At 39.4% G+C, this 18156-nt stretch overlaps 1 protein-coding gene across 3 annotated transcripts in view; it reads right to left on the bottom strand.

The window, feature by feature from the left end:
• The window catches only part of slc12a5a (solute carrier family 12 member 5a), a 153858-nt gene that overhangs the window by 30292 nt on the left and 105410 nt on the right, over positions 1–18156 (bottom strand). For all 3 annotated transcript variants that reach the window (XM_051413599.1, XM_051413600.1, XM_051413601.1), the window contains exon 4: positions 2725–2871. In XM_051413599.1, the coding sequence (XP_051269559.1) occupies positions 2725–2871 (147 nt within the window). The remainder of the gene's footprint in view (positions 1–2724; positions 2872–18156) is intronic.

Here is an 18156-nt window from a genome sequence, read left to right as displayed (position 1 = left end):
TGATCTTCAAGGCTTTTTTCTTACGTATTTTTTTTTACACTGCACTATTTTTGACGCCAGTTTTAGTATCAAACAGAGCGCCCCATTTCTTCAGAAGCGTTAGAGTATCTCCTCTTTTATAAAATAAATATACCAACAATTAACCTCGAATAAAATGTGTGTTTTTTTCATTCATCATCAATGGAAACGTATTTTAATTAATTAATGTATATTCAACAATTACACTTTTCTAATGAGTAAAATAGTCAAGAAAAAAAAAGTAAAAATACAACAACAAAAAACTACTGCTCTCCTTCACTATGCTGTTTTCAAAGCTCTCTCTACTGTCACAGAGAAACATGATTGGGAAGCATATTGCCTGTGTGTCTGTGCAGGCAACTTTGCTATGGTTGGGATTTGAGGGGGTTGTTCTATAAATACACTCTGTGCTAGAGGAGAATCTAGGCTGCACAAACAGACATGCCAACATACAGTCCTGCCACAACGCATGCTGCACAACAGAGAAAAGATACACAAACCCAGACAAGCTGACAGAACACACACAGTTTGAATTAAACTGTCCTGTACAACATACGAATGAACTCCTTTCTCCTGAATAGATAAAATGTTAGGCATCAGTGAGGAGCCACATTGTATGTTCCCTGACAATCAAATGCATCAAACAAGTCAAACACAATCAATTTGTAACAGCCACTCAGATCACTGACAGCAGCGCTGCCGTTCCTGTGGGACACTGTCTTTTGTAATTCGAGTCTCAAGGCCACGACAGGGTGTCAGTCCAACACCAAAGTCACTCTGACACATGACAAGCTCCATGGCACTGACATTAATGGGAACCAGGGAACATCACAGTGTGTCATCATCCATTTTGTTCTTTTTACAGATTGAATGCGCTTCAATGAGGAATCTTAAAAATACAAGTGGAGTGACGAAAGAGCGGCAACTTGCTTCTTTCTGCATACCTCAAAGGGAACCTTGTTACATGGTACAAGGTCTCTGAAGAGAAGAAGCCTTTATGTGACTGCAGTTACAGCAACAACATACTTCCCCGATGGCCAGCACCATCAAACTGGCTAAAATAAGATAAAACTTCCTCCCCTGAAATGTTACCTTAATTAGGCTTTGTTTAAAGCAGGGTCAGTATTTCCACTTTAGAAAGTAAAAATAGTTTCCCGAAGGCAACAAAACTCTTATGAGTATGGTATTGTGTGCTCCAAAAGGCTACAGTGCTATTCACAGCTTTGTTCTACAACAATGCATTCATAAGGACCCTTAAATATAAAACTATGTGTAGAAAGGAAGGTGGAAAACAGGATGCCTGATGTTTTGGTAACAGTGGTGACTAAAAGCACAAGACTGTGATAATCTATACTTTTCTTGTTGTCAACAAATCACATCAAAAGACCGAAACCAACAATGAATTGATCCTTCTAACAAGTACTGTGTGTAGTAGTCAAAGCCTGATACATGTTTTCCCTTTGCCATAGACCTCCATTGTTGTCCAAAAACTATTAAAAACACATCACTGCGGCACACTGTTGCTCTGATTGACATGTTCCTTCATTACCATGAAAATGGGCTCTGAATGTTTATTTTGAGTCGATCCCACATACACCATCCTGCTGTTGTAAATACTCACTAGCAGCTGAATATAGTCTCTAACAAATGCACCATTTACTCCTTTTGAGTAGCGTGTGCTGAAAACTACAACGCGCCGCTGTTTTAGGAAACTACTCAGCCTTTTTTTAAAAAAAAAATACAAAAAGTGCATAATCGTGACCAATTTTTTAAGATTTAAGTCTTTCAGCGGGAACGGATGGGCTTGTGGCAACAAACACACACTGGTGGTTTCGGTCTTGTCGTGGATTAGGAGTGACAATAACAAAAATATAGAAAATCTATCCTATCCTTTCATATGAATCTATTGTTAGGAATTACATTTTAAGACTGAACTGAATAAACAATGTAAGGTTACAGACTGTGTGCCAAATGAAGTCTTACCAATGTAAAAAAGATAAAAGAGACTACAGAAAGGCCAGACAGGATCCTACCTACTGAGAAAACTAATGTTATTTAAAGTCTGCATTTTAGACACTCTGAAAGACAGTTTGAGACTTTTTGCAGAGGTAAAGTTAAAGAGGGAAGTAAAATTTCAGCTTCAGACAAACTAACCAGGAATGCCAGATTTGTGCTTGGGTATTTTTCTTTGAGACTCCACATGTGTTTTGTAGTACCATATGTATATATTTCATGATTTCATGATAGAAAAAGTACCCTTGTTAAACAATTAAGGAAGCATTTATGGATAAAACAACCACATAGGCGTGTACCTTTTCAGATAATCCAGTGAACAAAATATCTGACAAATTGATGTACTTTATCACATTCATGCAAAAGTCATGTAAAAATGCTGCTCAGTGATTTGCAGCATTGCCTACAATAGCCTAAAGCAGACAAAGACACAGTACCAAAGTGATGGCTGCGGTAAAAAAATGGTGAACTAAATTTCTCATGAGAGCCTTCCCAACCCTTATTTTAATCTAATCCCACCAGTTCCTTAGATTATTTTAATCCACTGTTCTCAATGAAGGTAATAATGGTAAACATGTTTTACTACTGCACTGTGCAACCTTCTGATTTCAGGATAAACCAGGTCAGCCTGCTGCCTCTACCCACAGCGTGCTGCAACCGAAGGGCTTAAATAAAAGTAGGTTACACACTCACTGTGGAACAACAAATGAAGACGATGACGAAAGTCCCAATGACACCTCCGATTCCCACCAACCAGGTCATCCTGAGGAAGAGGATCACGCCGAAGATGTTCTGGATACACGGCAGATAGACGCCCATCAGAGTGCCGAGCTGGGGGGCCTGAAAGAGGATGAGGGAGACATTATTGGACAATTCGTGGGCGAATAAGGTTAATTAATAAGCTCCATTTTCAACGTAAGCGCTCATGATTGTTGCGTTTTGTTGACATGACTTGTTGTTTGGCATGTATAGTGACACAGTTTGTCCTGCAATTTAGTTTATGCGCTTTTAATTTTGAATCCCAAACAGCCATCAGACTATAGGAGGTAAATGTTTAGTTTCACTTGCTTATTTGCTATAAAACTGACACACCAGATGCGTGGCACTCCCTGAATGACTCCTGTGTCACTTTGGGCGCCTGAGTGAATCAATGAATGTCAACACACCAGCCGTGCATGCTGGGAATCACAGTGTGCAAATTTGCGATAGTTGTTGTCTTGACTATTTTCTCTGAGGGTCACGTGCAGAGACAACTGAGCACAAATAAAAACACACTACAGATGGTCACACTGCCATTAAGGCAAGACAGACATTTTACTTGTAGGACTTCACAGACTGTTACTTTCAAAGGCCCAATTTGTAATTGTTATATGGTGCTTTGGGTTGAAATAGCTGCTGTTGCCACATTACTGGCTTTGTTTATTTTTATTTATTGTAAACATGTGTTCTCCATTATGTCAGTGTTGATTCTTTTTTATTTTTTATTTTACTGCCCCTTGTTACCATTACAGCTTAACAAACATTGTAAGTATTTAAGTATTTAGTGTAAAGATAAATGGCTCAGTTCTTCCATCTACATCATCTGCCATATTTTACCTTTTAAATTACATTTTTTTAATTTAAAGATTTCCCACAATGCTTTCTGTAAATCCTTTGTTGATTAACAGAACAAGAATTACTTTGAGCCCCGGAAACAAAGAAAACCCACTGGAAGCAGGGGACCAATCTCTTCAATGGATGGATTATTTTATTTCTTTACAGAGTTCCTTGCAGTGGATTTGTTCTAGTTGGTTTTGCTGCAGTGCCGTCCCTGGTGAGGATCACTGGACAAAGAGAGAGCTGCTCTGTGCGTCCTTATTCAGAACGAGAATCAGTTTCAAGGCCGTTCCATTGAAGGCAATTACCGACACTTGGAGACTGAAGATGTATTTTGTCACACGCAGGTTGATTAATAGCAGGTTTCTTTTCCTGAAGGTTTTTAGGATGTTCTTGATGTGCGTGTGTGTGCGTTTGTATGGACCTATTTGTTTGTGTACAGTACATTTATGTGTGTGCCTGTCTGCACCAACGTGATGGCATGTATTAAATCTGAAGGACACATCAGCTGACCCTGTACATAATAGAGAGATATTCATTTCCTGCTCAAGGACAGCTTGGCCAATGAAGGGTAATTATGCCGATATCCAGTCATGACCCATTTTACCAAGTGAGAGTGCAGACCTTAACTGTCACATCATTACATCACAGATAACACATGGACAAACCCTTCTCTGCTGCATCTCTACACTTAAATGCAGACAAACAGAAGGAATAGGAGAGAATAGATGATTAGTTGTGTAATTAAATATGTTATTACAGGTGAGGATTTGTCACAAAAGGGTGTATATTCCTCAGACAACAATAATACATCTCACATGAGCAATTTCATCAAATAAAGGATTAACATGCGTTTTATTTTATGTATGGTACCATACTGTTGAACTACTAAATCATGCATTTTGAGATATTCTGAGTTGTGTCTTGGATGGATAAAAATCTAACACATATCAGATAAGCTGGTTCAATATAACCCTAGGGTTCACACATGGTGTTGTCCAAAAACAGGCCCAGCTTATTTCCATCCTAACAAGTTTAAGATAAGCAGCAACAGCAGTTTACAAATACAAATGTAGATGATGTGAATGCACAATGTGTAGGCAAGGAAGTAATAACTTCTGCAACACCGTTTTGCATTTTAAATGTTTTTTCTAACTCGAGCAAACAAGTGAGGGTAACGAGCACCATTATGTCTTAGTTGTATAATTGACAATGTTTTTCCTGTTAACTAATGTTGGTGTGTTTATTATATAGGGAGTAAATAATGAGGGAATGAGTTTTTAGAGTGGATCTCCGTTTTTGTTTGTCTCATGCATGTGAACACAGACGCACACACGGGCGGTTTCACGCTCTTCTGCTGATCAACATTTGGCGGCAGTAAGACGCCAAGATACGTAACAAAGTGCCAACAAAGGCTGTGAAGAAGAAGCCTGCTAACAAACAAAGATGGATGGAAACAATGCACCATTTAAAATATTTATAACGACTTGGCTTTGCTCATGTTTTATGAGGAAGGGAATACATTCAACACGTTCGTTAGACCTCAAGGATACACAGGTCTTCAAGTAAACATTACTCCATTGAGCAACTTTAAGGTCAGTTAGCACAAGATTAGATTTGTACTGAATTGGCTGTCATATTAACATTTTGCATGTATATTTAGAAACAGTGTCGATATTATTTGTCCACCAGAGAACAATGCTAAGTTCTTGTTTGTCCTGCTCATAGTCACAATTCCTTAATTCCACAATTCTGTTTTTTTTTTTAGGTGAAAAAAGATATTTGCCAATATATCAGTATCAGACTTTCTGAACTCTCAAAGACCAGTATCAGTCGGGCTGTAATCTTTTATCTTTTGTCTCCAAAATGCATTATGAAATAATGATGTGCTTTGGAAAGTACCTAGAACCCAGCTTGGTTATCAGTTATGGCCACTAATATATTCCTTCAGAAGTGGATATTAAATTTGCTCTAACCGGATGGACACTATACAAGATGGAGGATTTCAAAAAAAGGCCTGCACTGGGAAGCAACAGCAGATGCTAAATTCATAAACCAGACTTTTAATCAAATCATCCTGACAAGTGGCTGACATCAAATGAATAATATTGTGTCTGATGCTACAGTATGTGATTTGTTTGGAGAGGCTCGCTTTCCAGCATTAATAATGCACTGTTTGCAGAGAGGAGAAGAGAGAGCAAGAGCAGGGGAGAGAAACAGAGAGAGGGAGCAAGTCCAAACAGGTCTCACAAATATAATTATCTTCTAATTTCCTTTAGATAAACAACAGAGCAAGAGCTCACACTCGGAACTGTAATTAGCGAGCTTATCGCTTTGAAAACCTGGTTGTGAAGCCCAGAAAATGGCTTATAAACATGTCAAATCACATTATATCATATCATATGTGTTATTTGCTCATATACTGCATCACATACTGTATCGCATCATTATGTGACATTACATTAACACAATGTGGCACGACATGTACGCAGGCAACATATCATATACATGTATTCTGCACCATCTGTGATGAAAAAAATAATAATTTAAAGATTTAAAAATAAAATATAGTGCGTCTACTCTCACACCTTTAGCTGGATTCTAAGCAAACTGAACTAAGCAAACAATATTTTCTGTGGAGCTTAAATGTTTTCACTCAAACTTGAGGGTGTTTTTTTTACAGATCCATCATAAAATCAGTCCTGGCCTTCTAAGTTGTTTGTTGGTATGGAAATTTGAATGTTCAAAGCGAGGTTTGAGTAAAAATCAGTGGCGAGCAGCAGGTACACTTTTAGTTGAATTGTACATAAAAATCAACCAATCTCAGCAAATCCAAACCATCTTCTTTTTGAGTTGACATCAGCCCTTCTGGTCGGATACAGTTTTTCATCAAATTCGACACAACAGGTTGAAATGTAATAAGAGTTTTAAAACACCAGAACTGTCTCTTCATTTTACACATACCTTATAATTTTATCTTATCTCTGTTGTTACTGTTGCAGTTTTGCTTTGTATTGCATGCTGGTACCTTGTCTATAATTGTCTTTTTGAGTTTGTGTTTTTTTATTTGCTTTACTGCAAAATTCCTCTTGTAGAACAATAAAAATCTCAATTTAACCGCGTTCCTATTATTCTGCAGGTTCTTCTGTTAAAGTGGCAGTTATATCCTTTACAGTAGTGTATCGTTTCTCCTCTGTAGAAGCTGTGATAAAAACCTACAATCCTGCCTCTTCAACAACTTAATCCTCACAGTGGGGAATCTCTCAACCTTCATCCTCATTGTGCTTTAATCAAAGATCCACATCATGGCCTCCACAGGTTGCTGGAGGGAGCAGCGGAGAACAAACCTCGTCCATCTCTGTCACCTCCCCCACTATATGATAATGATTTGCACAGTTTGTCTGTTGTCTAAGCTATGCAAATCAGATTGTGACTCACTGTGACTGTGCCCTTCAGTGTGTGGCGGAGAGGATCTTTCATCATCTGCTTGTCAAGGGTCTTAATCAAGTTTTTTTTTTATGAATACTGAAATCCCGAATGGCCTTGTACCTTTAAAACTACATTTATATTATGTAAGCAATGAATGAAATATCACTGTAAGGCTGTATTTCCTCAATCTGAGGTTGGTTTGACAATCAGAAAGGTGCAAAGCCTGCATATTTCAGACATAAATGATTTCAGTCAGAAAGAAAGGGAGACCGATTTTATGTTAGAAAATAATTATAAGAACAACAGTTTACAATAACAATAACAAACTATTAGGAATAAAAGACTAATTGGTCCGGAGCGCTTCTGAAAACTGACGTCACATCATTTTCACCTCCAAATTCTTTTCCTTTCATGACTCCCAGACCACCCGGTAGCAAAGCTGTAATTAAAAAGACGGAGTTTCCATTGACAGGTCCTTTGGGAACTTGGTGTGTAATATACATTAGCAATCTGGTGCTGCAGGTAGAAAGGTACCCCTGGCATCAGCACTTTGTTGTTAGACCCAAAACTGCTGCTGCTGCAGAAAGTGGTCTGAGGTCAGTTTGTAATAACAAGTAAGTTATTAGAGGAAAACCTGTGAGTATTTACGTACTGTAGTGTACAATAGCAGACATAACACCCACACAAGGATGAAGGCTCTGGAAGTCCTTTCAAGGTGGGCGATTATAATTAAAAAGTATTTTCTGAAACTACTTTGTTTTGTGGTATTTTAAGTCAGAAAGGTGAACACATATTTTGCAGCCCCTTTTATTCGGCCAACCCATTGCGGTATTCACTTCAAACAGATCAAAACAGAAAAAAGAACTGTCTGAGAAACAGTTGCAACCAAGACACCAACTTCCTAGACCGTTGATTTTATCAAAAATAGATAAGGAAAAAAGTATGTCTTTGTAAATTCATATAGAACGTTGAGGTTAGACTGCAGGATCCAAAACAGATAACATCTTGTCATAAGTATTTTGCTGGAAAAGCTTAAAAAATACTGAAATGAAATGTTATTTTTGTCCTCTATTGGTTTTCATACATATCTGTAGACTTGGAGGCAGGTTAAAAAGCACCAAACACCTCAAAATACTGATCTCAGATTATACTAATCTGCCCTAAAAGGTGTGTAAATACTGTTTAGTATTACAACAAAAAAGGTGTTTATGCCCCACAGCACTCCACAGGAGAGTTACATAGTCAGAGTACGCAATAACCCTCTCCAGACTGCAAAATGTCATTTTCCCCGCCTGCTCACCCACACAATGGAGAACCACAATCAAGCAGACCTCGTATGTTGGCTGCTGTATGAGTGTCTGTGGCAGCTCACAGCTGAGTGATAAATTATAATCCAGATTCAACAATAGGCGCGCTTTGAAACACAGTGTTTGTCTGCTAGAAATCCTGGGTGTTACATAAGATGTAAAGACACAGATAATGGATACAGAGAGGGCTTACATCGAGTCTGAGAACCTGAACATGATAAAACACCTCTATGCATTTGGTAAACAACCACCAAAACCAAAAAAAAATCTGGTGAACTAATGGATACTTCTAATGACTTTATATTGAGAAATAGCCTGAAACAGATGAAATGCTTGTGTATGCATTGAATCAACGACCCTGTTTGGGGAAAAAGGCTGGACGTTTATTGAAAGTGCCGCTTTTCTATTTTCACTCAATTGGTGTTTCATTTGTTCATTTGTGGACGGGGATTGCAGTCCCGACCAGCATATCCTCTGATAAACGCACACACACAGGCAGAATGAGTGTCTGTTTAATGGGCTGGGAGCCAGCAGAGTGATGATTTCCCCAGAGACATGCCACCGCGATCAAAGGCAACACTGACTGCTGCAGAGCCACAGGTAGCGGCAGCGTGGCACCACTGAACTAGGAAGGAACAGCTGCCCCCCCGACCCCCTGGGAAGTGCAGGCAGCCCACTGGATGGATGGCTCAGGTGTGTTAGAGGCACAACAGGACCTTTCAATACATCTGCCAGGGCACCTACCGCAGATTCACTGCCTCCTGCTGCCCCTACCACTTACCACTAGCCTTTCACCAGGCTGGACCTTTCTCCCGGACTCTCTCCAGCCTCTACATTCTTCATGAGTGCTTTATTCACTTGATCAACTGAGCTCTGAAGCAATATCCAAACACTACGTCATTCTTTGCTTCCTCATTCCAACACATATTCATCAGTAAAACAACTGCACTGATTATTTGTTTAAAAATCCATGTTTAAGTTTTCCTGACCGCAATTACTGTCCTCTCAAAGCACATGTGACGTTAAATGTTGCAGAGCCTCATAGGAAGGAGGTGTGATGATGGTTGGGTCTACAAAACATGTGCCTGTGACGTGTATCCCCTGACAAGAACACTGATATTAGACGATTCTGCAAAACCCTTGAATATGCTCAATGTCAAAGTTTTTAAAATTCTTGCTTTTTATACTATCTGTACATGGGAGTTATAGAATAGTTAAGATTAGGGAAAGATTGTGGTTATGGCAAATAAAATATAATCAAGATATTAATTATTATTAAGCCTCATTTATACCTCTGCATTAGGGGTTACACCATATGATTTCTTACCAAGAATACGTTTTGAAAAATGATGGCTTTGTAATTTCAAATAACTCAGAGATTAGACTATGGTATCCCAAAAGATAACATCTTGGCCAATGTGTCTTCTTAACTTACTCACTTCCTACTTCTTCAATATATAGTATGTGCATGGCAACCACTGAATAGTTAAGTTTAGGGAAACGTTGTGGCAATGAGAAATAAAATGGAGTTACAGTGTGGTTAGTTTGTTGCTTGTCTGTGATGGGATGCAAACTCTAGTCCCCTGCATGACTGCCAGATGCACTATAGACTCATCCAACACCCCACTACTACATTAAGAGTGCACTACTTCCTGCGTTGGCTATCGATGTAAATCGTGAGATGCATCATCAATATCAACAAAAAGTCTATCCCTCACCTCAACAGTCAACACTGATTTCTTTTAACCTTCTCTGCAATGGTTCCCACCCAAACTAAACCTTAGCTTTAAGGATGATGTTTAGGTTTTATGCTTATTCCAAAACACTAAAACCTTTTCCAGCTACCTTGAAAACTGTAATTTCATACTGTATATTATTTGGCATCTACTGCACTAATCATTGTTTTCCTTCTCTTTCCTCATACCCCCACAGTCACGACCCTCCTATGGACATCTCCTGAACTCCCAAGGCTAGCACAGGTAGCACTTTCTCTCTACCGGCATTAGAGTTTAGAGAAGAGTTAAAAAGGCAAGGTGAAAGCAACTTCATATCCTTGGCTAGCTGCAGGGGACAGAAAATGAAAGAGGGCAGAGGAGTAAGGGAGGAATGTGGGGAGACTATATACATCTGAAAGGAGTTGCAGGAGAGAGGAAAGGAAACGTCCAGGCCCTCAGGCTCTGGGACACCCTGCCAACTTGCTTAGGTTGGCAAAACCAGCGTCATCTTTTAACTCAGTTCTTACAGGGTTTCTTTATGCTCTCCAGCAGGACCTGCTGCACATCAAAAACCCTCTGGATCTGTGGTTGAATGTTTATTCATTCCTTATCCGAGCTGCATCTGTCTTTGTAGGCCAGCTGATCACGATGTACAAACTGTAGGAGCATTGGTCGAGTTTAACAGCATGACATTTTTCATTCAGTCTTAATTTTCTACAGTGGAATTCCACCAATAATAAATGAATTAGTCAGATATTAATACACCAATATACCACATTATATATGACACATTCTTGGATTTCTCTGTCTGATTTGGTACAAACTTAAAAGAGAGGGAAAGACTCAAGGAGGAGAGAGGAGAGGACACAAGCAAGAGGAGATGAGAGGAAAGAAAAAGAGAAGAGAGGATGAAAAAACAGGATAGGAAAGTCAAGTTGAGGAAAGGAGGCGGAAACAAAAGGACAGGAGAAAATAAGAGGGGAGAGGAGGAAGATAACAAGAGAGGAGAGAAGAGAACGAAGAGAAGAGAAGAAGAGAGGAGGAGGAAAGAAAGGATGAAACAGAAAAGGAGAGGAGAGAAGCACACTTTAAGTTGTATTACTGTGGAGGCAGAGACAGAAACATGAAGTGGAGCGGGTGAGGTGGAGGGAGGGAGGGTGGGATCGGAGGGAAGGGAGGCTAATGACAGAGAGGGAGGCAGACTGGGAGCTTGTAACGCCATCTCCACGCTCTGCTGGCCAAACAGGAGCTGATAGGGCAAATGTGTTTCTGCTCAGGTGTGCTGAATTATTAAACAGACAGCGAGAGGAGAGGCCAGTGAACATCAGCCTCCCTGACCTGCTGTGGATGAACCAGTCACTCAGCGGTCAACATTGCGCGTTTGTGCGTGTGTGAAAGCGTTATCCACTAGTTATCTGTACAACACTGACTGTTAATGTCCGCTGTGGTGCTGAAGGCTCACCACCTTGAAATAGCATCTACATGTGTTACTAGAATATTCTAGGTTAAAAGACTCCACAAAGCCGCAGTTGTGAAACCTCTATTTAGCTGCACTATCACATTCATGGCTAAAAGTCTCCTTATCCACTAATGCACATGTGCTGCTGAGCAGCAGATACACTGAATCTCTTGCCTTCTGAAATTTAGGTCAGCAGTAACCTGGCTTAAATATAAGCATGAGAGGTGAGCTGAAAACGTATTCTACACAAAGAAAAAGGTAAAATCAAACTATGAAACATTTTATCTTAAAACTAACTATAGAAAAAGATTGTATGAATCTTCAGATATTCAGGATTAAAGCAAATTGTTTGAATCCGCTCAATCAAATTTGTTAATGTAATGCAAATGGTGCTTGACAAGACTATTTATCTGTCTTATTGACTGTCTTTAACAGCCTGAAATAAGATATTAGTAAGACTTGTAAGATATTAGACTTTCTTGAATTGTCTTTTAGTTTAGTAGAGCTGAGAACACAAGTCGATTAATCCATGCTGATTGATGAACTGAGCTGGTTCCAACTTCACAGTTGAGAGGATTTGCTATTTTTTTGTGTCACATATGACTGTAAATTAAATATCTTTAATTTATTTTACTTTTACTCAGGCAAAACAGGACAACTGAAGATGTTATCTTGGGCTCCAAGGAGCATGTTTTCACAATTTTTTTGACATTTCATAGACTAAATAGTTAATTGATAATGAAAACAATAGTTCTTTGCAGCCCTACACTGCAGAATAAAAAATAATATGCCCGTTAGCCTGGTGTCTTAACTAAGTGGCCAAATGTGAGGTGTGAACTAGCTGCTGTGAACCCATGTGCACTATGTTGTAATATCTAACATGAATTGACATTAATCAGGGTGCACCCTTCAGAAGGCTGCTTATGGGAATACTGATCTGATGCACCAAGAGAGGGAGGGCATGAGGGGGGGAGGGGAGGTCAAAGATACAAGCAGGGATCATAAAACACTGAGAAGGAAAACAACATTTATGTGAGGGAACATTACGCAGTAAAAAAGGGACAGAGAGCGTATGGAATAATGTTCCTGTAATTCTTGGCAAGAGCACTCGACTCGGAAATTACTTATACGTAATAGAAGTGAAGAGGTTCATGTTTTGTATTGTGTTTGGTCACAATAATATCGAGCGAATACTACAGCATATGTTTTTTTTTTTTATTGGACAAACTAAATGTAACAAATTCCAAACCATCCACTTAACTTGATTTCTGAACTATTAGGACTAAAAGCCAAACTTTGGCTTCTAGGTTCAACAACAACATCAAGGCAGGAACTAAACTAAACTAAATCAGCCTTTTATCATCTAAAACAAATAGCAAGAATTAGAGGTCTCACATCCAGACAAGATTTGGAAAAGCAAATTTTGCCTTCATCTCCAGCGACTACAAAAGGTCCCTTGTCTCCCAATAAAGATCATTAGCAGCAACATATTGAGGACTGGAGACCAGGACAACTGAACATATTACTCCTGTTTTTAAATGTTCCACACTGGCTTCCATTAAGTAATGTAACAGATTTTTACTGCTCGCTTTAAAAATCAGAGTCAAAATACATTTCTGATAATTAAGAATAGAAACAGCAGGTCACTTGGGGGAAGCCGTAAAAACAACACTGACTGTCACTTTATATGGTTGTTATATTGAATGTGTTAGCTAAGAGTTGAGTCATCTAGCACAGTGGTTCCCAACCTTTTTTCCTTGAAGCCCCCTTTGCCTGTGTCCAAGACAACTCAGGCTCCCCCAACCCCAACCCCTACCCGCATACACGCACTAAATAGGTAATAAATAGCTTAATGAATATAAATGTGGACCAAAAATATGTTTCAATTTGGATTATACAGAGTTTACATTATCCAATTGGGTGTGTTATTGGGATTTTATACATTTCATTTTTGTAAATAATAATTTTGGTAACCTCACAACCTCAGCTGACAAAGTGACCTCTGGCGCCCCCCCTTGGGGGGGCCCAGACCCCAGGTTGGGAACCACTGATCTAGCAGATACAGTTAGATACATTAGCACTCATTTAAGTTTCTGGCCACGTCCAATATTAAATCCTTTTTTTTTGCTAGTTTTGGTCTCCACCAACTGCTTAGAGAAATATCTGTTTTTTCAGCTGCTAAATGCTCCACTATTATCATCAGCTAGTAGCTACTTTTGTCATTCTGTTGTTTGGTGCTTTGCAGGTAGTGAAGAGGCTTATTCTTAAAATGTTTTTGCTGAAAACAGCTGCCTGTTCCTGTTGTTGTCATGGCTGATGAGAGCGGTAACAGAAACCTAAACAATGAGCTCAAAGACTTGACTGCACAGTCATTAGATTATTCTCTGAGGGTTTTTGCAAGCAACAGCCTTCGGATACTAGTAGTCATGTGATAACCTGCTGGAGATCCCAAAATCCCCAAAAGATCACGCAAGAATCCATCTTGCCAGGCTTCAATCTATGTGTTTGTGGCTGCGACAGTGGTACCGAACCAACCAGCTTCCTTTAAGGAAGTACTGGCAGCCATGGGGTTGAGTGCTAGGTGTAAGGCAGCAAGAAGACACTGTTTGTTAAACAACACTGGTGTTTGACTACATAAAATGGTTTGTTGATCTGACTGCTTCATCCAATCACCTGCCGAATATTTTTTGAAAGCACCTGCCCTTTTCCAAACAGTTTACACCTTCACATGGTTCTGTGTAACAAAACATCTGCCGCAGTCAGGTTAGTCATGTGATCCACTGCTCATATAACAATATTGATTCCTGCCTTATGTTAAACACCTGAATTGCTCCTGTATTTGAAAGGTGCTGTGCAAATAAACTCGCCTCGTTAGGTCAGATTTCAAATGATAAGGTGACGGAGGAGAAAATCGCAGGCAGATTAGCTGTGACTGGTTTCCTTCGTAACCTGCCCGACCTCCAGACTGCTCCCTCATGTCACATGCCAACCAAATCTCTAATCTTGGCTTTCACACTGCGACAAAGAAAGCCCGCTGCCTTGCTCTCTCCCTCTCTCACAACTCTCTCTCTCACTCACTCACTCACTCACTCAAGGGAGCAATGATGAAGGAGATGGTGAGCGAGGACGGGGTAGAGGGAGTGGAGCGAGAAATAGAGAGGGATGGCGATAGGGGGAGAGAGTTAGAGAGGGGTCGCTGTGTGAGCGATAAAACGCCACAGGCAGCCTTAATGAAAAGCCTCTCATGGCGATGGAGAGATTGCCTGTGGAATGGGCTGCTGATTGGAGAAGCAGCAGCTTGGTGTAGCGTGCAGACTAATTAAAGTATTGAAGGGGTTGGGGTGACAGGGGGAAGATTAGACCTGCTCCCAGGGTTAGCCGAGCTGAGGAGAGGCGGACAATACACCTCACATCTGGGACAATTGGGATGGATGGGATAATGGGGGAATATACCACGAGCAAACAGCTCCACAGTGAAGACATCTTGAACCGATGCTGTACTCCCATGTGGATACTGTTGTTGACTACAGCTGCTACCTGCATTATTTGTACAATCAGGACATAATAGAAAATAGCTTTAAAGCCTGTGTAAAGGTTAAATCTCTTTCAAGAAACAAGTGTCCACATTACTCTTGATAAGCCACAGATCTCTCCGTCAACTTTTTTCCCGAGGGCAAGAAAGTAGTTCCAGTGAAAACTGTTGAAGTCTGAGGATTATCTAGATAAACTCAGAAATTGTTCCTGGAAAGAGAGGTTGCTGTTTTCAAAAGTAATTTGAATTGCATGCTGCTGGAGGCAGAAATCTCAAAGACAGATATCTACAAACCTGTGCAAATACATCCGAAGTACCTGGAAGGCTGGATACCAATAAGCGAGTGAAAAAATATTCTATTATAATATTTTTTGCTCATTTGAGCGAGCTGGTCAAATGCTTCCACAGATCCACTGAGATCATCTATTCTATTCTATTCTTGCACTTAGGGGTTTATTCTTGACCTTGGATATAGCAGTTTGACAGAAAAATCCTGCTGAATTACTTGGTGTTTCAAAATGTACTAAACAACCAAAAGAGTATTGATCTTTTGAAGCACCATCAAACATTCTTCCTCGAAACCTCTGACTGAATGTTTTTTATTTATGTAATTGTGAGTTTCTTTAAGTGTTTCCTTTTTATGATCCTTATATGTATTTCAATCTGCTTGAGCTGCTATTGTTTACCGGAATGTTTGTACATTATCCTGTTGTTAAATAAAAAACAGCTGTGGTAGCAGTACTCAGGCACAGCAGCGCTTTGAGCTAAACGCTAATGTCGACTTGCAAACATGCTCACAGTGAAAATGTTATCATGCTGAACTTTAGTAGGTATAATGTTTACCATGTTCAACATCTTAGTTAAGCCTAAACAGAACAGAAACAACAACAGAAAGTGCAGCCGATGCTGATTTGAAGGTGACCTACGTATTCATAAAATAAAGTATTATTACCATTATCAGTATGATAATAAAATTACTAAATTAAAATGTCCAAATTTCATCATCATCAATCCAATATTTGTAAAGACTTTTCACTCAAAACCACAAATGTCAACCTGCTGGTGGCGCTAGAGGGAAAGTCAGGTGATCAAAGTCAGACCACGTTATCATCTGAGGATATGAATGTTTTTCAAATTCAACACATTTTATAGAGATCCTTCCAATAGTAGTTTAGATATTTTAGTCTGGACTAATGCAGCCAACCGGCATTGCCATCCCTAGAGCCATGCTGCTAGTGTGGCTAAAAATTAAATATGTCAGGTGAACCGAAGCATCTCCATGACAACTCCATCTGCTGATGAGATGTGGCTGAAATCTCAACCAGAGAGAAATAAAAACTGTCTTCCATTTTTATGCAGTTTAACAGTGTGTTTGTGTTGTTTTTGTCATTATACATCGTGTAAGAAAGATACACATGCAGAAATCAATACAGTTCCTACAATCCTTATCACCGCTGTCAGTTTAAAATGTTTTTTTCCACAGAGGATCTATATCTACAGGACTCATCTGGATGCACAGTGGGGGATAGAGACAGTTTCTCAGATAGTATACTGGCATCCAAGGTCATTATCAGTGATTCACTTCAAGGTGAAAAACAAGAATAAAAACCTGTCTGAGAAAAAGTGAAACAGACGGGGTGAAAGGTCATAGCAAAGCTGTCAACCTGTCACTGCTGCGGCCGCTCGCAATGTGTAAACTATGTTTTACCTCACATGGTCTGAATCTGGAGTAACTGAGTTTTTAAAAAGTCAGTGTGAAATATGTTCTCCACCAATCTATCGCACTAATTTTCTTTCATTATTTGCATTATCGTCAGAATTATCAGCGTCTCTTCTCATTGCAGCTTTGCGTTGTCACATCTCGCCTCGCTGCTAAAACCACCATTTCCCACAGGATTAATAATGTGGCTGCCTGTCTGTCTATCAAGTGCTGAGAAGAAGAAAAACACAAGGCCTGAAAAGTAAACTCCTTCCTGCTGGCATCTCAACACCCAACAGCAGAAAATACCAGGGGATGATGTGGAAGGAACTCATTAGTGAGTGGCATTTAAGATGCAATCCAGTAACACGAACTGGGGATTTATAATATCAACAGAGTATGATTGACAAGTTCTAAACTGGTGGAGTTTTTCTTTCTCCCCAGTGAGTTTGTTATCAAAACCATCAAAAACTCTGTTATTAGGGATTAATGATGTAACTGAAAGTACTAATCTATATTTGGTAACACTTACTGACCGTTCCTTGGCAACAAGCATAACAACCCTTCCTCACGTGGCATTAGTTGTCCAGGATGTGCAATAAACAGTATTAGAGCAGCAAATGCAGATCCACAGCAAAGAGATTTATCTGTTCACATTGCATCATACTGAGTCAGACTGGTGTAAGTTGATTTATTCTTAGTAGGGATCATTTTTCATAACAGAAAAAAAACCTGCCCCCTTATGTCCAGACAGCTTAAACTATCACTTCAACATTATTATTTATATTGTAGTCAGTAAAATCATTAGTTCTGTTCTGTATCAAACTTGTTCTGCAGCAACATGAAAACTCCTCCGCAAAGCCGCAGCATAAATATCTGATCACATTACGCTGCTTTTAGGGACAGTGCCAGTATATTTAATGTTTACAAATAGATGACACTTTAGCAGTTATACGCCATGCACCACAGAAATTATTATACCCAAGGACCCCAGAAAACCCATTAGAGCTTTTGTGTTTATTGCAGCACACTTAAATCTAATTGTTTGCCATTTTTATTGATTTTTATTCTTTTTACAGTAGAATTACTAGGATTTTCTTTGGGTATTTTTTGGAAGGAGCAGGTCAGTTTTACCTGATTTTTACCCAGACATCCTCGTGCATCAGTAATTTGTTGTGTTTGCTGCTGAAGAAGACACAGACTGCCATAGTGTACAGTAGGTCCTCCTGTGTCGAGCACAGCTCAGAATATGGTTTAGGTGTTAGAAAAGATAAACATGAGGAGAAAATGCAAATATGCTGCAGACAAGGCACCGCACTTGAACTACAAAGTGTTTTTACCAGAATGCTGTATTATTATAGATATTATTAGGTATTTTTGAAAATAAA

The sequence above is a fragment of the Dicentrarchus labrax genome, unplaced genomic scaffold, assembly GCF_905237075.1.
Source record: "Dicentrarchus labrax unplaced genomic scaffold, dlabrax2021, whole genome shotgun sequence".
In the NCBI taxonomy this organism is placed as follows: domain Eukaryota; kingdom Metazoa; phylum Chordata; class Actinopteri; family Moronidae; genus Dicentrarchus; species Dicentrarchus labrax.
Note: the sequence above shows the minus strand (reverse complement) of the source record. Positions and strands in the feature narration are given on the sequence as shown.